The sequence below is a fragment of the Anguilla anguilla genome, chromosome 1, assembly GCF_013347855.1.
Source record: "Anguilla anguilla isolate fAngAng1 chromosome 1, fAngAng1.pri, whole genome shotgun sequence".
Taxonomy (NCBI): Eukaryota; Metazoa; Chordata; class Actinopteri; order Anguilliformes; family Anguillidae; genus Anguilla; species Anguilla anguilla.
Genome location: NC_049201.1, coordinates 81522884 through 81545139, shown reverse-complemented (window position 1 = coordinate 81545139; position 22256 = coordinate 81522884). Strand labels below are relative to the sequence as shown.

General features: G+C 43.1%; 2 protein-coding genes and 1 pseudogene across 2 annotated transcripts in view; all 3 read right to left on the bottom strand.

Moving 5' to 3' along the window:
- Positions 1–13606, bottom strand: part of LOC118226879 (myelin-associated glycoprotein-like) — a 103213-nt gene extending 89607 nt beyond the window's left edge. The window contains exons 1-3 of the mRNA XM_035416842.1: positions 13486–13606; positions 12265–12334; positions 11582–11953 (exon numbers count right to left, since the gene is read on the bottom strand). Of these exons, the coding sequence (XP_035272733.1) occupies positions 11582–11953; positions 12265–12304 (412 nt within the window). The 5' untranslated portion in view covers positions 12305–12334; positions 13486–13606. The remainder of the gene's footprint in view (positions 1–11581; positions 11954–12264; positions 12335–13485) is intronic.
- On the bottom strand, positions 1920–7109 carry LOC118227136 (sialic acid-binding Ig-like lectin 10). Its single transcript, XM_035417296.1, has 7 exons — positions 6419–7109; positions 6028–6324; positions 5606–5693; positions 3744–3762; positions 3562–3633; positions 2669–2774; positions 1920–2084 (listed from the first exon to the last, which is right to left on the bottom strand). Coding segments are annotated over exons 1-7 (717 nt in total). The 5' UTR covers positions 6552–7109; the 3' UTR covers positions 1920–2082.
- A 71-nt stretch (positions 13607–13677) lies between the features above and the next one.
- LOC118232905 overlaps positions 13678–22256 on the bottom strand; it is a 55458-nt pseudogene continuing 46879 nt past the window's right edge.

Below are 22256 nucleotides of genomic sequence, written 5' to 3'. Positions count from 1 at the left end.
TTACCCCAATTAGGCTGTAGCGACAGTGTCCTTCAGGGATACTGTTTAGCGATTTTGGTGGGTGTTTGTTATTTTTGTGTGGCTAAATCGGTTTGTTGCATTTGTCCTGCGTTCATTCCGTGGTGTGATGCGCAGTCTGTCAGGTTGTGTGTTATGCTGCAGGGTTGAGTGATTATATAGGCTACTGCAGTCTATCACAGGGGATGCTTGCTGTACATAATTTCAAGTACCTATGAGGGAAATGACCATTGCATACTCTTTTTAGCTAACAAGTATTTTGTGTTTGACCGCATTATTTCATAATGGCCGTTGTATTTGAAAATGCACCAATAATTAAATAATTAAAAACTTCAACGATGAACATATGCACTGTTCTGACACTATTGTGGCCATCTCGCCTCCGTTATTGTAGCTAGCTGTAAATATTTGTAAATGCATGATCGTGTTTGTATTGTTATTAAATGTGCTTAGCCTGTTAATAGTCGCTTATGTAGCGCTAGCTAACTTCGTTGTATTTGTGTTCGTTGGACCCTCATGCTTTTGTACAGTAGTGTTAATGTCGCTGTGAATACCGCTGTAAGTAATGCTAGTTTTGTGTTGTTCTTATGTGCTTGATGTTGCAATTGGCTCTCGCTAATGTCCGGTGATTGGTGCACCGAGGGCAGCGAATTAAGCCAATCAGGGCGTCCCAGGGCTATAAAAGAGCTGTTCGCCCGATCGAACGGGACAGATCTGTAAAACTGTAAATAAGCGATGTCTATAATAAAGCGAACCTCCGCTGGGGCGTTTCGGAAACGGCCAATCCCGTCTCCGCCGCTTTTTTCCGCGCCGAGCGCTACACTATGATAAATTTTAGCATGAAGTACAATCTAATTTGGTTCAGTTGTTTCTATTGTGAATGCTATATATGATTTTGTGCCCAAGATTAGGCGTATAGCATTTTGCGTTATGAGGAACACTTTCAAACTCGTTTTTGATCAGAAGGATTTTGTTTGTTTGGCAGCATTATTTGATGATGACTGTTGTATATTGAAAGTGCAGCAATGATTTAACTTCATTGTTTGAAATATCTAATGTTCTGGTGCTGTGATAAACTTTTGCATATAATATTCTCTGATTTGACACTGGTGTTTTTATTTTGCATGCTATATTACATTTTGAACCCAAAATGAACAGTACAGCATTCTGTGTTAAGAGTTTTGCACATTGAAACTCTGTTGTGCAAAATAAGTCAAAGCAATCGTAATAAATGTAATTAAATATGGGAGCACAATAGCGATCATCAAGTAAACTAAAAACATTTTTTTTTACTTCAAAGAAAGCTTCTAATATGAACCTAGGCAGTTTTAGTAGACAGTTTATAATCAAATCAGAATTTGATTATGTTTGAACAGTAAATCCACACCTGTACACTTAAACAAATGTTCAATGTCAAACCAGCAAATACATTTTATCCCTTTTTGACAACATAAATCCTGTTGGAGTAACACTTTTTACTGTACATAATTCAAATTGCTATTGTACAGAAGTTTATTTTTGTTTGTTCTTTCCTTAATTTTACAACAAAAACAAAATAAAAAACACATGCCTCATTTAGTCCTGCCCTTATTTTATATACAACTTCAAAAAGACTGTAAATGAATGCACTTGTGTTTAAGACCTGTTCTCCCCCAGCTTTCTTTGCAAGACAGTAAAAGGTCCTTTCAGTCTCTCACTCAACAGACCCTTTTAAAATTCTGCCAATAAAAAAAGTACAATTAACTTTGAAAAATAAACTTTCTTCATCATAAATGCATAAGCACAGTGCTTTGAATAAGTGGGGAAGAGAGAGAGAGAAAAAGAGAGAGAAATGAGAGAGTGAGCGATAGATAGAGGAAAACAGAAAGTTTAACACATCACATCAAATGTCAGAAAAAATATCTGGATGGATCGATAGCAGTCCTGGTAAGATGAAACGCAGCTTTCTTTCATTTTCGGGTGAACTGCCCCTTTAAAACTGAATATTATTCTCATGTGGGTTTAGACCGAAGTTCACGCCGTCATCCATGTGTGAACGGGAGCCCTCTCTGATCTTCAGCCTTGCTCTGAAAAGAGAACAAAATTATCTGCACCTCAGTCTCATCCTCCTTTCTTACCTTAAGCCCTGTTCGCACGGCACTAGTATTACCTGGGGATGTTTGAAATCAGCTATTGGTATTAGTCTTTCTCCTGTAAGCTTTTCAGCAGACTGTTCCAACCATAAGATGGAGAATGACTGAAAACCAGCTTTCCAAATTCAGGAGAGGGACAAGGGACTTTTTAAAAACGTATAACAACCCTAGAGCACGATGTAACATTCTCTGAAAATCTATGAGGATGCAATTGTGATTTGGTGTTCTCAAAAACAGACAGCAGCCAAATTAAAGCGACAACCTATGGCATACAGTCATTAAAGCACAAGAGATGCAAGTGCAGTGTACAAACATAGTGATTCTGTAATAAGAATGAAAAATGAAAAAACCAAAATTCTATTCTTCAGGATAAATACTAAATAAACATCTCTGCATGTCATAAAAATGCTCTTAGGACAGATAGATAGAAATTACCCTCAACATTCAGTGGTTTGTTGTTTTATTTTTATTTTTAAAACAGAAATAAATCAGCTTTAAAAGAAACAAAACATGCTCACATTTTGAATTAGCCCCTGAATCTGGTCTGTTTCCATCTTCAGGGTTCTGGTAATCATCGTTCTCATCTTGTGTACTCCCTGTGTGTTTCTGATGCTTGTTTTTTACCTAACATATACAGCACACACACACACACGCAGGTTCATGGTTATTTAAAGGAACACCTCAGTGCACGAACCGGCATAGTCTCAGGACAGTGCCTATGTTCATATGAAGAGGAAAAAGTGGAAAGACAAAACCTTTTTTATTACAAAATTAACTCTGCAAAAACTCGTGAAATTAAAAAAAAATATATCCAATTATGTATGCATTCTTTGAATTTTAACAGTGAAGTCACATATCCTCCAACGAGAAGCCAATTTGTAATCGCCTCTCTTCATTGTCAATGAGAGACAATTCTTTGCCTCTGCAAGGCATGTTGGGATAGCCAGCGACAAGAGGTAAGAAAACAAAGTGACCAGTGTGATAACCAATCAGATTAAAGGTCTGACTTGTATATTATCCCCCATTTAAAATTTTACTATGCCCGCATCGATAGTGGGAGGCGAGAGCGATGCCAAGTGAACTTGTTGGAGGATCAGTGGATTCAGCCTTAGTCTGGACACTTCACGGTGATGGCTTAAGACTTCAGTTTTTTGAAAAGAACAAAAGGCTTCTGCATCAACATTAAGGGCAAGAAAAGAGCATTTTAGCCCTTCAGCTGAGTCTGTGAGGTTTTCTCCTCTGTTTGGACTGAGTGATTAAAGACAAATGCAGATCTCATCCTGTCTTTACTACACACAACTCTGATACTGAGGGAATCTGCAAACATTTAATTTTCATAAATATGAGTTTTCATAAATATGAGCGTAGTGGTGCCCCCTGGTGTATATTTCTCTGTATCACACTTGCTCACCTGCAGCACGTCATAGTCAGGGCTGATGTTGGGGAGCTGCAGACTGGCATATGTGTCCCCGTCCCTCCCTCCCTTTAAAAGAAAAGACACACAGATGGTGTGAATGTAAAATAGAGGTGAAATCAGGCTGAGCTGCAGAGTGTTTCAGAAGAGGAAGAAGAGGAAAGGATGGTGAGACTCACCTTCAGTCTTCTAGACAACCTGGAGACATGGAAATCAGAGTAGAGAGAGAATGTGTTATTGCCTCTGCTTATCCAGCATGTCTCTGCAAGCCGCATGCATTTACTGGATGGGATAGTTTCAACTTTTAAAAAATTTTACTGAAAGCATAATTGCCTCTCAGTATCTGGTCAGAGACTATGGTAATGATATATTTTATCAGCAGTAGGATCAAGATGACTGTACCTTTTATTTTTGTGGATACAGAATCCAACAGTCAGCACATACAGACAAATAAGTCCTATGATGATAATAAGTAACAGTGGATTGAAATTTAATCCTGAAAAGAAAACATGATGATTTTAATCATTTTATTGGACCTCATTCATGCCTAAAAGACTTATTTAAAAGACAGGGCTGGCCCGTGGCATAAACGATCTATGCGGTTGTTTAGGGCCACAACCGCTAGGGGGGGCCACACGACCACGAGTGGGGTGCCACACGATCCAATATTTATCTAAGGTAAATAACGATATTTTCCTAATTACGTTATTCATCCCCTATTGTGGAACTAGAGCTATAAATTAAATGGAATGGCAACAGAACATTTCATAACAATGTAATGTAAGGAGGATTTTACCAAGCAAACTGCCCACCCCCCCACCCCCCTCGACAGAATCCAACAGCACCCCCCCACCCCCCGCTCAAACAGATTTGTTTAGGGCCACCAAAATCCTAAGGCCGGCCCTGTTAAAAAACATCATCAGACTTCACTCGTTTACAGATATCCAACAGTGAAAATGTGTTCTAGAATCAGGGTAAGAACTTGATCTCCTAATTTTAAACTATTCATAAAAGCCAGAGTACTCTGCCCCTCTAATTCTATTTAATCAAATTCAGGTCTTACAGATTCTGGATGCACAACTTCATACAAAACCAGAGTAAGAGAGTCTGTGGACTGTGTCCGATAAAGTAGAAACAACGTCATAAACAGAACTGGAAACCTACAGAATTGTAGGTCATAGTGAAATAAACAACACATCTCCACTGGATTAGTCAGGGTGCAGTAAAATGTTGGTAACACTTTAATGAGCTGTCTGTCTGAATGTATGACCTTCAATCTTATTGAATCAAATATCCTTGATAGATTCCACCCCAAGGTTAAAGGGGAACTTTCCATGAACATCAAATTTTAATGCTATGCTGGAGTTCAAATGTTAACGTTTTATTGATGTTCATATTTTTTATTAACATGACTGATCAGTAATGAATCAATATTGCCCATAGTTCATAATTTCTGATTTGCTTTGTTGTGTGTGTGTGTGTGGGGGGGGGGGGCTCTTTCTCTTTCCAGCAGTAAATCTAACCCTGTTAACCTTATTTAGGAGAACAGTGAACATAAAACAAATGATGATTGGCTAAGTTGAACCTGAAACACCATGTGATGTGATATGAACGTTAGAAGTGCTCAGAGGGACTGCCCCTCTGTGGGACTTCTGAACACACACCTTGCTGTGTAAACTGCCTCCCCTTCTGCACAATACAAAATACCGATTGTTTACATGGATTTGTCCATAGATAAAATGGTTTGGCTTGAAAAGTGCCAGTTACAATATTTTGATTCTTCATGTCGTGAATTTCCATTCTCCTGAAAGTACCTCTCAATTTCTGAGCCAAGCTGCCACATTCACTCTTTGTGTCATAGCAACACGTGGAGTTTTAGAGGCATGTTCTGGATGTGGGACAGGGACACATCTACATGAGCTCAGTTTAAAAAAATGATGATCACAGCAGTGGGGTTGAGTAATGTCACACAATAACATGGAATTACAGTGAAATTTCCCTTTATACTGACACTGGCTTTATAGGCCCCAGTTTCTCTTACTTTAGAATGAGCTGCATTATGAGGCATATCATCATCATGGCACCAGCACTGGCAGCTGCACCAATCAGCAATGAGGTAATGAGAAAACCTGCATGAAGGACATGTCAGTTACATACCGAAAAACAGATTTGAAGAATGGAATTGTGTGGAACATAAAAATTGTTGTGTTCTAGAACCTGCCGTTCAAAAGCTTAATGTATTCCTAAAACAAAATGAAACAAAATACATTTTGAGTGGGATATCAAATAATAATAATAATAATGTCACTTGCAGGACGAAAAGAAGAAAACATATTAGCACAGTTACAGCGTCATCAACAGTACTTTTACAAACCCTTAAATAAAACCATCAAAAGCTGCACCTCTGTATATTAGTGTGTGATGCATAAATATGTTAAAAAAAAGAAACGTGCTTCCATTTACCTGAGTGTTGCTGTGGAGACGGGACGTGGAGCTGGAGGCTGGTGGAGCCGAGAGTGTTGGTGCTGACGCAGAGGAGAGTGGGCGTGTCTCCCTGTGATTGGCGCATGGTGAGGGAACTCCTCAGGCCTGTGTTCCCCAGCTGCTCCTCTCTGATGACTCTCTCAGTAGAGTTAGTGACCCGCAGTCCAGACACACGCCACTCCATGCTGGGAGAGGGATTCCCACGGCTCTCACAGGAGCAGCTGATCTCTGCTGCAGTTCTGCTGCAGCTCCCAGAGCCAGAGATCTGAGGCATGTCTGAACATAGGATCCACAGTTACAAACAGCAGAGTTGCACACATATAACAGAAAAATGAATTATACAATTAAATAATAAATGCACTGAACATACATATTACATTGAGCTGTACAGTTGTTGAGTTCTCCTTGCCATGTTCATTCTGTGCTTCACAGTAGTACTGTTCACTGCCACTGGACTCAGTCACATTGAAGGTGAGGTTCTGTCCAGTTCCTACATTGCTCATGTCTGTCCCACTCACTTTATACCAGGTGTAGTTCTGCACTGGTGGGTTGACATTATTGCTGCAGGTCAGAGTCACAGAGCTGCCTGCAAACACTGAGTCAGAGAGACTGACAGACACTGAGGTGTTCTTAAGAGGATCTGGAAGAAAAATATTTGTTTTTTAAAAGGCAATGTAGCAAGCTTCTCTATTGCTAATGAACCCAAGTATTGTCATATTTCTTCCCTCACTAATGATCAAAATTACCTTGGAATTTATGAAGAAACACAACTTATTACCATAGCTAGACCCATAATGCTAAAAAAAAATGGTTTGTACTGGTTTTTTCTGTTGTACAATTAATGGAAAGGTGGAAAAATCATTAGATTTTGATTTTTGGAATGAAGTTTCAAATCATTTTATATATTTTTTGTTTGAGAGCATTTAGCAGACATCCTTATCCAAAGAAAGTTACTCAATTTTGGCTTTTTTACGTTGTACCTATTTATATTTCTGGATAAATACTGAAGCAGTTGAGTAAGTACGCTGCTCAAGGGTGCAATGCAGTGCCCCGCCCATGAATCAAACCTGCAGCCTTTAGTTTGCAAGACCAGTTCATTACTCATTATATTGAACTACCACCTGGCAATTTAACATAATCGAGAAAATCCAATAAAATAAGAATAAGAGCAGAGGGTGAGTGGTGATTGGAGAGCACAGACAACTATGGTGACAAAGAATCACAGACATTCGCTGTGACTGTGGGTCACAGACCATAGCGGTGAATCACAGACACTCCAACAGTAAATCACAAATCGATAACAGTCACAGGCTGAGTATTCACAATGCGCTGGGACTCTAAATACAGCACTCACGCAGGACGTCTACACGGAGAGCACTGGGACTCTAAATACAGCACTCACACAGGACGTCTACACGGAGAGCACTGAGACTCTAAATACAGCACTCACACAGGACGTCTACACGGAGAGCACTGAGACTCTAAATACAGCACTCACACAGGACGTCTACACGGAGAGCACTGGGACTCTAAATACAGCACTCACACAGGACGTGTACACGGAGAGCACTGGGACTCTAAATACAGCACTCACACAGGAGAGCACTGGGACTCTAAATACAGCACTCACACAGGACGTCTACACGGAGAGCACTGAGACTCTAAATACAGCACTCACACAGGACGTATACACGGAGAGCACTGGGACTCTAAATACAGCACTCACACAGGACATCTACATGGAGAGCACTGGGACTCTAAATACAGCACTCACACAGGACGTCTACAAGGAGAGCACTGGGACTCTAAATACAGCACTCACACAGGACGTCTACACGGAGAGTGGTGGAGTTTTGAGCGCTGATGGTGTTCTTGGCCTGGCACATGTATTCCCCGGCGTCGCCTGCACTGATCTGCCAGAATCTGAGGTGTCGCCCGTCAGACCGTCCGTTAGAAGGCACGGCCACCTCGGTCCTTCCTGGACCCCTCTGTCCACCAGGCTCTGTAATCATGCGGAACCAGGTGTAGCCGTAGGGCTCAGGACGGGCGTTGGTCTCGCAGGTGAGGGTCAGGCTTTCGCCGGCCTTCACCCCTCCCTGACAACAGCTGGCCCTAATCTTTGTGCCTCTGGGTCCATCTGGGGGAAAAAAAGGGAATACATTATTTGTTTACCAAATACACTGGCTAGGCAGGAAGACATGAACAGGCCGATCCTGGGCTGGACGGCCTGCGCTCAGCATCGAAACACTCTTGTGTTCTTGTGTTCTCGCGTTCTCACGTTCTGGCGTCTCTATGTTGCCGCCGTTCCACTGAGCATGACATGAGCAGCAGCGGCAGACTCACAGTGAACGGTTATCGTAACCTCCGGGGAATCCCCCGAGCCCGCAGAGTTTGAGGCTCTGCAGCGGTAAGAGCCTCTGTCCTCGGGTCGTACGGCCGGGAAACGGAGCACTGGGCCAGTTTTGCCCAGGGCGGTGCGGTCTTTGTACCAGGAGTATGACCGCACGCTTGGATTGCTGCTCTGGACCTCGCAGGTCAGGCTGACTGCAGCTCCTTCATAGATCCCCTCCAATGTCCCGCTCGCCGTTATCCTGACCTCTTTTGGAGCGTCTAAATAAGAATGCAGATTTGTCTGTGGTGATTTGCAGATCGTTTCAGGGTGCTTACAGATGCATTATGTGCTGTTCCACTGGATTTAATCAACGCTTTCGAGTTAATCAGTTCTTAATAAATCAGAATTTACTTAATCAACGGTTAATCAATCATCTTTTACAAGGTTTTTTCATGTTTCTTTGTACTATACTACTGTAAATATTCACTGTTCACTATGGTTACAGGGGCTAGTGCTAAACAAACAAAAAAAACTGGTTGCATGCCTTAATCAACAACTAGCTACACACTAACGGTAGGATTTCTGTTGACCCACAGCACACGCAGTCAAACTGAGTCCATTTTGTTTTCTTGCCGGATCTATAGAGCACCCCGAATTTGGTGGCTCATATTCACTCACACAGGACGTCTACACGGAGAGCACTGGGACTCTAAATACAGCACTCACACAGGACGTCTACACGGAGAGCACTGGGACTCTAAATACAGCACTCACACAGGACGTCTACACGGAGAGCGGTGGATTTATCAGCGCTGATGATGTTCTTGGCCTGGCACGTATATTCCCCGGCGTCGCCTGCACTGATGTGCTCCCATCTGAGGTCTCGCTCGCCAGACCGTCCGTTAGAAGGCACGGGAACCTCGGTCCTTCCTGGACCCCTCTGTCCACCAGGCTCTGTAATCACGCGGAACCAGGTGTAGCCGTAGGGCTCAGGACGGGCGTTGGTCTCGCAGGTGAGGGTCAGGCTTTCGCCAGCCTTCACCCCTCCCTGACAACAGCTGGCCCTAATCTTTGTGCCTCTGGGTCCATCTGGGGGGAAAAAAGGGAATACATTATTTGTTTACCAAATACACTGGCTAGGCAGGAAGACATGAACAGGCCGATCCTGGGCTGGACGGCCTGCGCTCAGCATCGAAACACTCTTGTGTTCTTGTGTTCTCGCGTTCTCACGTTCTGGCGTCTCTATGTTGCCGCCGTTCCACTGAGCATGACATGAGCAGCAGCGGCAGACTCACAGTGAACGGTTATCGTAACCTCCGGGGAATCCCCCGAGCCCGCAGAGTTTGAGGCTTGGCAGCGGTAAGAGCCTCTGTCCTCGGGTCGTACGGCCGGGAAACGGAGCACTGGGCCACTACTGTAAATATTCACTGTTCACTATGGTTACAGGGTGCTAGTGCTAAACAAACAAAAAAAACTGGTTGCATGCCTTAATCAACAACTAGCTACACACTAACGGTAGGATTTCTGTTGACCCACAGCACACGATGTCAAACTGAGTCCATTTTGTTTTCCTGCCGGATCTATAGAGCACCCCGGATTTGGTGGCTCATATTCAATAAAAGCACCACATACCAGATTTGGCTTTTCAGTCACCTGCTTTTTTCAGGAACTAATTGACAGCAGGTAAAACTTTGTGGGACATACTGGGACACGAGGTCATACTCAATGGGGGTCACATAAGGGACATGACATTTTTGGCACATACAGGGCAGCCCTGGACAGACATGACAGGTTGCCATTTTTTCGTAATAAATGTATCATGCAGAACACAAGGGATATTAGCTGCCCACTGTGTATTGCTAATGGGGATCCTAAATAAATAAATAAATAAAGAAAGAAAGAAGAAAGCTTTCTGTAAACTATGGAAAAAAATTCACAGAGACTGGATCAACAGCATTGTGGGTAATTCAGATATCAGTGATGTGTAAAACGTAGCTTCGGTGTCTCTGATATGAAGATTGCAGCGTCGGCGGGTAAAACAATAAAAATTAAAATTATGTGGCTTACATTCCACGGCCAGCGTGATGCTTCTGGAGGCGCACGCGTCGTTGCTCGGCGACGGCCAACAGGAGAACGTCACCCCGTCATGTGACCAGTCCGCTTTGAAGCTCAGCTGGGCTGTTTTCGCACCCTGGGTTTCGGAGACTTCACTGGAGGTCGGGCCTGGCCCTGAGCTACGCCACCCAGGGCTGTACTCGCAGGGCCCCGCGGTGGAACACCGCAAAATCACCTCCGTCCCCATCTGGACCAGCTCTGGCCCTGTTACGCTGACCTGGCAAGGGTTCTCTGCAGAGGTTCGACAGGGGAAGATCGTTATGATGATGAAGATGGTGATGATGATGATGATGATTACGATCATGAATGTGATGATGAAGATGATTAAGATGAGGATGATGGTGACTATGATGAAGAAGATGATGATGATGATGATGATTATCATCAGTTTCATCATCATGTGTTAATCTGTGATGGATTTATTTAGTTGCCTAAAGACTATTTTGTCATGTTCTGGGCTTCTTTGTCTGAGGAAAGCGTGCAGCCCCCTCTGCTCTGGGGCCTATCATTGTAAAGCAACGTGCGGCTTCTTGGCTGGCTCGTACGACCATCGTGAATGTGAGTAATTGTACACAGTCCCTCATGAAATACATAAATGCAGATGCGCATAGTGATAATGAGATGATATCTGTGTTTAAGTGAGCCCAGAACAAAATAAGACCAAACCAGCTTAATTACATAGCAGCCATCTGCAAATATAAGCAAAAGCATTACTGTGGGTAACCTTGAAGTATGTTCCTTCAGGGTTTCAGGTTGTGAATATCTGAAATGTTTCTAAACTGTTTTAAATCATCAGTCCTATATCTGGCATACTAATGAGGACAATGCTGACAGTTTTGCCAGTAGCTGGTTAAGGGACAACAGCTATCAGCATTTATATTGCACACAGATTCCTTACAAATACATCACTGTTGGTAACTGAAGCATGCTTCTTCTGGATTGCCGGTTGTGCGTCTTTGCAACGACTGCAGCATAAATCCAATACCAGACAAATACTTTTCATACAGTAGACAATTAGACAACTACTAGATGGTGAACATGAAGGGGCCTATATATATATATATATATCATTGCAAAAGAACTTACTCTGAACCTCAAGACTCATTTCAGAGCTGCTCTTTTTCAGTTCATAAGGAGGATCAGCTTTATCATAGTATCTAACTGAGTAATTTCCGCTGTCTTCCAGTCTCAGGTTACTGATGGTCAATTCGTAGTTCGTTAAACCCCCAGTGGACCCAATGGAACCCACAGACACTCTGTTTTCAAATTCACTCGCGGTGGGTTTGTCAGGTTTGAGGCTGTGCACGATTGTGCCCTCATAATCATTTGCCGTGGCATTCCACACGGCGTCCTTCAACCAAACAATGTACCCAGAATCCCATATATCGGACAGAGTTAAGTGGACCGTCACACAGGAGCCCTCTTTGGCCGTCATCTCACTGGAACTGCAAGCAGAGTCTTACGGTAGAGAGAGAGAGAGAGAGAGAGAGAGAGAGAGAGAAATAGGAACCATTAGAGCAGTCGTACCACCCACAAAGTGGATTTTTCTGTTCTTAATATTGCACTGTTGGATTGCAGCAGACAGATAATCCTCAGAAGTTAACATTGTGTTCATTCATAAAACCGTGGTTGCTATGCCGATCGTCATGCGTACAGTAACAAGGACCGATTTCTACTGGGGAAAAATGCTTACGAGTGAAGTGTGTCAGTGACAAAGACAAGGGCATAACGAAACGTGCAGGGACAGGGATGTCGTAGCAGGTACATACCACCAATCAGAAAGAAGACCATGGCCCAGAAAGAGATCATGGTGAACCTTCCTTTATCAGTGTGAGAAATCTGAAAAAGAAGACACTGTGAATACACTTATGAAGTGTGTGTGTGTGTGTCTATGTCTGTGTGTGTATGTGCATGCATGTGCGTATGTATGTGTGTGGAGATGTGTGTGCATGTGTTGGCATGCATGCATGGGTGTGTGTCTGTATGTGCTTGCATATGCGTGTGTACATGTGTGTGAATATGTGTGTATGGGTGTGCACGCATGTGTGTGTCTTGGTGTAGGTGTACCACAGCTGTGAGTGTGTCATTCTCAGCTCTGTGGTTCCTAATCAGATCATCACATCACTGGTTTAATGCAAACCCCCCCCCCCCCCTCCCCTCTGCCCTCCTGCCCCCCCTACCCCCACCCCCTTTTCCTGGCTGGACCTGTCACGTGTGTTGATGATGAAGAACACCAGTCTTAAAAATACTTTCACTGTTTGTTTTATTTAAGATTTAACCTTCCAAAATCAGGAAATATAAAGAGTGCTCTTGGCTGTGCCAGCTCTGCTCCTTGCATAGTAGAGCCGTATCATGGCTCACAACACAGTTAATGCGACTGCAGCTTATTAAAAAAACATTATTTAATTAATTGCAGTCCAAGACACCATTCTATGTTGTGAACAATCTACGCAACCTACTCTTTCCTATTACACCCAGAAAGATCAGAATCTGAATAAAATAAACATCTTACGCAAGGATGTGTTGTACAATCAGGGATCCACACAGAATTTGAGTCAAAAGCACGTCATATCTCCACAGTATCTCCACTAGTAATTTGCTAAAATATTAATATGTACAGTTAATATATGTTAATATTTTTGAATAAGAATATTTGACTGAAAATCTTGAGTGCATATCTTTCCTGAATGGAATTACTAAATTATTTAGATCAATGCACCTCTATTTTGAACTCAAAAGGCTACAACAACAGCAAAGTCAATTTCTATTTAAAGCGATAACACTTGCTATTTGCTTTCCCAGACCAGAAACAAGGCAGAGTACAGACAAAAGCTACTAAACTCACAAACATTCAAATGAAATGTTCATAACTGTTGTAGCAGTGGCATTGATACCTGTATCTGGAGGGGGTATAGAGAAGACAACCCCATCAGAAACAGAAATGGTGGAAATCATTTACCCATGAAAGAATTGTAAAAGTGGCTGCTTACCTACAAGTTGGATGTAACAGAGGATTAGAAATCAGCTACAGTTAATCTGGATGTACTATGTCCTTATCGTAAAATGACTGAAACTTAATAATGGCCCCTCTTCCTTAGACAGGAAATATACACAAACATTTTCACAGTTTAGCCAAGTGTCAAACGTTTTTTTCTTAAATTGGTCGCAAAGAATTCAGTTCCTCAATCTGCCCCCCCGACTGCAGCCGCCACCACCCTTTCCGCATCAGCGGCCATGTCGTCGATGGCGCCATTGAGCGCCAGGAACATGGTGGTGAAGGAGCGGCTGGCGGACTTGGCGGTCACGGGCAGCGCCATCTCCACCACGTGGGCACCGGTGGGCTTCTGCTTCTCTGCAGCCGCCAGCAGCTTCTTCACGGCGCCCTTGGTGACCTCCCGAGAGAGGGGGCAGGCGCGCAGGGCCTCGAGTCGCGCCCCGTCCCGCCCCCGTCGGTGGGCCAGCCCCTCCAGCGTTGCGTCGTCCAGGCACAGCGAGTCACGCGCCTTGCTCAGGATCCACACTCCCCCTCCGGCGTCCACCGCGGAGGACACCAGGAGCACGGGAATGGCCGAAATGCCACCCGAGAGTGAGGCTGCCGCCCACACCAGCGCCTTGAGGGCATCCCGCTTTCTGGTCACTACGGCGACGGACAAGGCCGGAAGGGCCAGGAGGAGGGCGGCAGCCTTGACCTCCGGGACGTCCCGCCACATTTCCTCCAGGAGTTCGGGGAAGTCCAGGGCCTCCAAGGCGGTGCCAAGTACCAGGAAGTCTCTCGGGGAAGCCAGGCTCTCCGACCCCAACACCTCCTGGCTGGCTTTCCGCCTAGGCTCCATGGACTCCCGCGAGTCATGCTCAGAGGCCAGCAAGGCGAAGTACACAGCCTCCCTCTGGAGCGATCTGGCCTCCCGCCACACGAGGGCGCTGTTGCTGCAAAACCGCATCCGAGAGGACGTCATGATGACGGCATTGTAGCGCAGGAACTTGACTTTCTTGTACTCCTCTGGGTCAAAGGGTGAGCCATCAGGGCAGGTCCCACAGTCGGAAGTCGGGGTGTTTAGGGTTTGGGTGAACTGTCCGCTCCTTTTGGGGGCTGGGGGAGGGGAACTGGGCCGCCCCACTGTCCCCGGGCCCCAGGCCGCTGAGGGAGTTGAGGAGGGTGGTTTTCTCCGGGCTGCTCTCCCCCACCACGGTGATGTTCACCCTGCTGATGAAGAGGTCCTCCACGGCCTCCTTCACCTCAGTGAGCCCCTTCTTTTCCATGGACTCCTTCAGCACCTCCAGGAGGTTCAGGCTCCTCAGCACGTCCGCCATGGAATCCGTCCTCAGCTGCAAAAAAAACCAGACACCAACAAATTTACAAATCGCACCATTTTTCAGGAGTGGCCTGGTCCTGATCCCCAGAGGTCCAGGGTCTGCTGGTTTTTGTTTTCGCCTTAAAAACGAAAACCTAGAAACCAGACGATGTGCGTTAACTGTGAAATAAACTGATTTAATCGATCGACTAAGTGCCAAGTAGCAATAAAAATGCAGAAATTTTGCGGGTCTTTAAAAATACTGAATTTTCACATAAAAAGGGTTTTATTTAATTAAATTATTTGAAAATACTTTCACAACATAAAGCCGGTGGTGCAACATACGCAATTGCACCAAGCTGTTGAAAGACTTGAGAAGCATTGGATATGCGAGAACCTATCAGCTCTGAAATTTGAACGTTTTGTCCAATTTAGAGGACAGTATTTTGACTAGAATGGGTCAGGTGACTGCTGATGGCCCCAGTCCAACTGTACCGATTTCCATTGTTAATTGGTAGTGAGTATGTACGAATAAATTTTATTTTATCTGTGTCTAACCTTACAGAATGTAAAAGAAGAAACTGTTTGCATGGCTGTCGAACGCTCTGACCACAGAAAATACACAGGAAATACAGTAAAAGCCACTAACTTCATTGGAACAAACAAACTGTCAAGTAGCTTATCAAGAAGTCTGAGTTTGCCATTCCCCATGCAAAGACATGTACGGGCATTTAGGCTACTGACTGTTAGAGGCAGCACATGGGTTGTTTAAAATTGCCGACATAGGCTACCCTTGCCCAAATTCAACCCCTAGCCCCAAGGAGTATTGTACAAAGAACTCTGGGATATTTTAAATATTTGTATTTTAATACATTTCTAAAAGGGTCTAAATACTATTTGAAAAAAACACGGGAGACTCCAAAAGGAAAATTCAAACAAAGACTTTACTTAACAAACAGGGAACAAACAAAAAGCCATGAGGGGCAAAACCACAAACACAAAAAGATTCTTAAGAACTGAAAAAAACAGAACGGAACATGGGCAGGGCGGAACACAGGCAGGACAGAACACGGGCAGGCGGAACACACACAAGCAGGAACGCAGGCAGAAACACAAGGAACCAGCACCCGAGTCAGGAAACAAAGAACTTAAATAGACAAGGGTAACAAAACACAGCTGAAAACAATCAAACCAGAAAAGGAGGGGATAACAAGGCACAGGTGGGAACAATGATAGAATAATTAAAACCAATAATTGGGATGGCAGGGATGCCATCTCGCCATGTTACACCTTGGCGGGGGCATGCCCCATACCTATACAGCACTCTTCAGGGTTCCCCACAGAAATAACCACAACAGCCACAGACACTCAGCCCTTAAAAATGTTAAATTCTGTACATTCTGACACCATTTCAACAGACAGGTTTCATAAACAGCTTCACATGTCCACACAATTAAGCCCCAAACTAAGGGGAATTTGCGTCGTCGTCGTCGTCTTCTTCTTCTTCTTCTTCTCTTTCTTCTTCTTCTTCTCATCCTTATTTTTCCTGCCGCCTATCCCACTAACAACATGTCTCCACTATCAAGTTTTCCAGTTCTAGATTAGAAAAACAGCGAAGAGGACTCCTACCTGTAGATAAGCCTATCAAAATTTCTTATAAACCTTACAAACACTAAAAGTGCATCTCCACGAAATAACAGACAATGAAGCAGGACAGAAGGGTACACAAGTTGCGACCTAGGGAGCTCTATTTCTACGGCTTTGCTGATTCTTTTGTCAATCAAGGCTGGTTGGATGGCCGTCAAATCCGTGAGTACATACACTGGCCATATTTCGCCTGCGTTTCTGATGCGTTTTAACACTTACACCACCACACGCTTTGTCACAGCCACTGTTTTACATATATAGCGAGCCGAAACTGCTAAACTGTACACGCTCATCAGACTGCACAAATTCACACAAGGATAGCCATAATCCACAACCGTTTCTTACACGGTCACTTTGCATTTCTCACTTTCATAATAAAACGCTTTGCAAAAAGAAATTATATCTCATAAAAAACACATTTCCATTGAAAGTATTGATATCAAAATGACGCCAAGTTACGGTACTACAAACAATATAGGCTATCTTGCCTCACCGAAATGAAATAAGATGTATTCCAAAGCAACGCTACCCAATATTTCCTCAATTCTTTCAAGTCACTTGGCCCTGTGTTTTGTAATCTTACCATTTTACAATGTCATGCAAACTTTGTGTCAGATCAAAGTGTCAAACATTTCGAATTGCCTCGTGGAACTCATTGAAATTCAGGCCTGGATTTTGGCAGTCTGAATGAATGAGTTATAGACGGTGTATGTACTGTATGTGTGAGTAACTTGGCATTTTTGTACGTTGAAAACGTGTTTTTTATGAGATACAATTAACACAGGGAGGGAGAACGAACTGAAACACAAAACTGATGTGCAGCCATCTGGCGGCCAAAAGGGGAAAAACAGAAACAGAAAATGCAGAACCATGACAGGTTTTCCAATAAAATATTTTAAATAAATCAAATGCAAAATATTTAATGTGTGAATGTATTTGAGAGTACTTCAAGTATGTATCTACATACAAATACAAATACAAATACATATTTGTATTTGACCCAGGTCTGGTACAGAATTTTTATGATTTCAATACATAAATATTGCAAATATATAAAGTCATTAACAAACCTATGAATGTATTCAAAGTCTCTATCAAAGTATGTCCAGGTGATTAAAATAGGTTATCAATAAAAAAAAATGTATCTTTCGCTCACACACACACACACACACATGCAAGCACACCAGACCTGGGTCAAATACAAATATGCATTTGTATTTGAAAACATATGTAAATACATATGTACAATTCTATCTTTCACATTCTGTAAGGTTAGACACTGATAAAATAGAATTTAGCCTTCAGGGAAAACTTCCTGTCAAGCGGAACCAGTCCGAACAGTGGATTCCAGAAGGGGACACCAGTGGTCTTTTCTAGTCCAGATAGCAGGAGCAGTGTGCTGACGGTGTCATTGTGTGTAATCTGTCCTGTGAACAGGGCGGCCTAATCCAATAAGCATATCCTTAATCCTTAATCCCCCCAAAACATACACACACACACACAGGTACACACACAATTTATAAAGATGAAGGTCCATCTAGACACCCCACCCACTGCCCCCTTGCCTGTCAACCCATAAGGTTTACTTGTATAAATAAGTAAATAAATAAATATGGTGCAGTACAGTTTAAACCAAGAGATAAGCCACAACAGTAAACAATACAATGCCTTGAGGTAAAATGTTGATTTTAAATGAATGATTTCTTGTATTTGCCGGCACACTGTAATAGCTAGCTAAAATATTAGCAACACGAACATCAGTTTGCCAGCAATTCAGACAGAAGCTTTGGCCAACTGTAGCTTGTTAGCAAGTCAAAAGCTTTTCACATTGCTGAGCTTGTTAACAGGCTGCAAATATTATCATGCAAGTCCATACAGGTTTAAAGGGCTTTCAAATATGGGAAGTCATCTCAAGGGTCAGACAAACCTTGGGGTTATTTTCTACTTTTAACTTGTCCAGTCATGCGATTGAGAACTATGGAAATTTTAGCAAAAAAAATAGATCAGTTTTGTCTTTTGAGTACGGTATACTGAAATAATTTTACATGCCTCTTTTCCTCTGGAGGGAGGTGTTCATCTAGCAATTTTATTAAATATATGCAACTGTCAATATATCCTCAGTTTTTCTGCTAACTGCATTTATTGAACGCTGTCACCTCTGTGTACCACTGTTCAGTTTTGCCTCCTGTATCCATATGAATAGGCTGTGAGTGGCAAAGAAAAACAAGACATAGATTTCAACTTCTTTTTTTTTGTCCGCGTTCTCCCTTAAAAATCAAACATCACAAAAATTGAAAAGTGGAAAAAAAAACCCTTTTAGTAACAGATCATTTTAATAATATATTTTATAGTGCATCCAGATTGCATAAATTCAAGCTTTCATTCACACAAATACAGTTTATCTCAATAGAAATTTTTATTCCTGAATGCATGCACATAAGTCGCTTTGTATCTGAATTCAGCTTTCCTTGAACAATGAGGAAAACTCTAAACAACAGCAAGCATAGATTTGAAATCCATCATCGCTCAAGTGTAATGGCTGTGATCATAAGATTCTTTAACAAAAACATATTTCAGAGGTTTTTTATTGCTTAATAAGTTGTGTTTTTTTTTTCCTAAGCACGTCATGCTTTGTACACACAGAACTCATTTGTTTTGTACCACTTCCAAAAGAGGTGTGAAACGCCAGGCCTGGAGGGTTGTAGTGGGGCTGTAGTGGGGTGACATAGCTCAGGAGATAAGAGCGGTTGTCTAGCAGTCGGAGGGTTGCCGGATCGATCCCCCGCCCAGGGCGTGTCGAAGTGTCCCTGAGCAAAACACCTAACCCCTAATTGCTCCCAACGAGCTGATTGGTACCTTGGCGGCCTTTCACAGTTGGTGTGTGAGTGAATGGGTGAATGAGAGGCATCAATTGTAAAGCGCTTTGGATAAAAGCGCTATATAAATGCAGTCCATTTACCATTTAGTGTCTGCGGTTACTGATGGCCTCCTTGCAATCAGCAAACAATTAAGGCTTTGAGAACAAGGAGTGTATGGACACTTAAGCCAATCAAAGACTTCGATTGATCACTCGTGCTGAAACACACCGAACACCAGCACACACTGCGACCGTCCAGGACTGAAGTGTGACTTCCCTGGCTCAGAATCTCCAGTTTTGTCACTTTTGGCCCATTCGGGATATTTGTCTCCCTCTAGTGGAATTTACTCCCATTGCCTTGAGAAACAAGCGAACACTTTTGCTATGGTTTATTTAATTACAGTTTTTTACGACTCATTTTGCACAGCAGAATTTCAATGTACAAAACTCAAAATGCAAAGTGCCAAACTGACTTTCATAATTCATACTCTAAGACACCACATCCTATTCTGACATACAAAGTGTAAAACTGACTTGCAGAATTCTTACCTTAAGACACTACATCCAATGCTGACATACAAAGTGCAAAACTGTTAATACAAAGTGCCAAACTCTAAATCATATGCTCCATTCTCAGAATACAGCCACCTACTATTACAACAATGTTCAAATGCTTATTACTACAAATGCAGATTACTAAATCAGTTCAACAGGTGTTTGTAGTCATGTCTCAGTAGTTCCAACAACCTTGCCCAGGTGAGTAGCATTGCAACGCAATTGATAATCTCTTCACTGCTACATAAAAGGCTGCTTAGAAAACTAAATGGCAGTTTCTGACAACATGGAGCAGATCGGTGAGGTTGAGGTTGGTAACGAAGGACAGGGTTGTGGTTGTGGTTGTGGTTGTGGTTGTGGTTGTGGTTGTGGTTGTGGTTGTGGTTGTGGTTGTGGTTGTGGTTGTGGTTGTGGTCGTGGTCGTGGACGGGGTCACGGTCGTGGCCCAAGGAGGCAGAACAGCTGTTGTGTCAAATTAAATTAGAGCCACTATTGTCAACCATGTGGTAAACAAAGGTCTAACACTGGCTCAAGCTGGGAGGGTTGTGCAGCCAAACCTGAAGAGGTCAACTGTGGCATCCATAACAAACATTTTTAAGAGAGGTAATCGGTAAGTCAATATGTGTAATTTACTGTACAGCCACTGTATATTGAAATTACAGTAATTGTAAAATTGGTATAGCTGTCTGTGATACAGTATATTTAATAAATACTAAAGTGTGGGTGTGAATTATCTTTGTTGTAATTGTTATCTTTACTGTACTTTAGAACTGAAAAAGCACCATCAGCTGGAGGACATGGCCGTCTTCTCTCTGCCCAGCAGGAGAGGGCACTAGCAGACATGGCGATTCAAAGAAATGACATACGGATCAAGAAAATCCAAACAAAACATTCTGGCAGATAACGGAATCTTCCAAAACATCCACTCAATCAGCCTAACAACAATTGGGCGAACTTTGAAAAAGCACCAAATCACAATGAAACAAATTTACTTGGTGCCTTTCCTAAGGAATGAAGATAGAGTGAAGGCTTTGAGGGTGGAATATGTTCAGGTATGTGTACAGCAATGTTGCAATACTACAGTAGCGAATACTTTAGCGACCCGTCCTCTATAAATGTGTAGACTGGTTGACATTATGCCCTAGACATCACATTAGGATTATGTTCGTATGTGTGTGGGCCTGCCCATTGGTTTCAAGGGCCGGATTTAGGAAAACTAGGCACGTGCCTATGGTCCAATTTCGCCAGGGGGCCCATTCAGCGCTGTCAGGCCTTGCATGCACCCCTCCCCTCTTGTTTTCACCTGCCTGTGTATTTGCCCTTGTTGGCCGGGGTGCTGCGTGCTGTCGGGAGTAGCAGTCCTGACTGCACGCAGCTGTTCGCAGTCCTTAAGAGGGCAAGGATGCTGGGCGTTCACTCTCTCTCTCCACCAGCTGGAAGCCTGACTGCCACAGACGCTGCTGCACTTTTTCCCCGTACATATTTTTATGCTTTAGTTAGCACACCCAAACACTTCAGGCACCCAACACCTCCATGCACACTGATTACTGACGCTGATATAGTTAGTTTGGTTTCGGTTTGGTTTGGTTTTGTTCTCTTTTTCAATAAACACTTGTTATTTCCTTCAACTAAAGTCTGGTGTCCGTTTAATGTGTCGGTCCTTGAGCCGGGTCGTCACATGAATTGGGGGCTCGTCCGGGATTGTTTGTGGGTCACAAACGTGTCCCTTTTTGATATTTAATTAGCATGAGTAAAGTGTTATAATCGGTTTGCCATGTGGCTCTCTCGATTTGCATTAAGCAGAGCTAGTGTTTGCTTCCTGGTTTGTATGTAGGCGCAGATGTGCCCTGGCGTTCTGGCCTATCAGTGGTGAGTGTGGTACAGGAAGTGTTGGTGAGCTGTTTATGTGCATGCCTTGTGCAGACCAGCAAGTGCGGGTCTGTTTGGATAGCCCCTTTGAAGGAATAACTTAATTGAGTTGAATTGCTGTAACGTTGAGCTTGAGTTTGGCTATATTAAAAACATTTCTTTTGACACATGTGGCATTGTGTTTGTTTTAGAAGGAGCTTGGTTGAAGTGAAAAGCCTTCTAAATTGTTACGCCGTTGAGCGTACGGGTGGAGAGAATAATTGAACTGTGTTTTCGTTACAGCACTGAGTTTTTTATTTTTTCTCTGCTTCTGTGCTGCGGTCGCCGATTGAGGAGGGGTGAGTATTGATACACTGATCTGGACAGGCAACATGCTGGTGTTTTACTACTAGAGCTGTGCACAATTACCCCAATTAGGCTGTAGCGACAGTGTCCTTCAGGGATACTGTTTAGCGATTTTGGTGGGTGTTTGTTATTTTTGTGTGGCTAAATCGGTTTGTTGCATTTGTCCTGCGTTCATTCCGTGGTGTGATGCGCAGTC

Coding starts and splice junctions, on each gene's coding strand:
- LOC118227136 (XM_035417296.1), bottom strand. CDS start 6,551: ATGAGCAATGTAGGAACTGGACAGAACCTCACCTTCAATGTGACTGAG. Junction 6,325..6,418: donor TGTACAGCTCAATGTAATAT/GTATGTTCAGTG, acceptor TCCTATGTTCAG/ACATGCCTCAGATCTCTGGC. Junction 2,775..3,561: donor CTGACTATGACGTGCTGCAG/GTGAGCAAGTGT, acceptor TGTATATGTTAG/GTAAAAAACAAGCATCAGAA.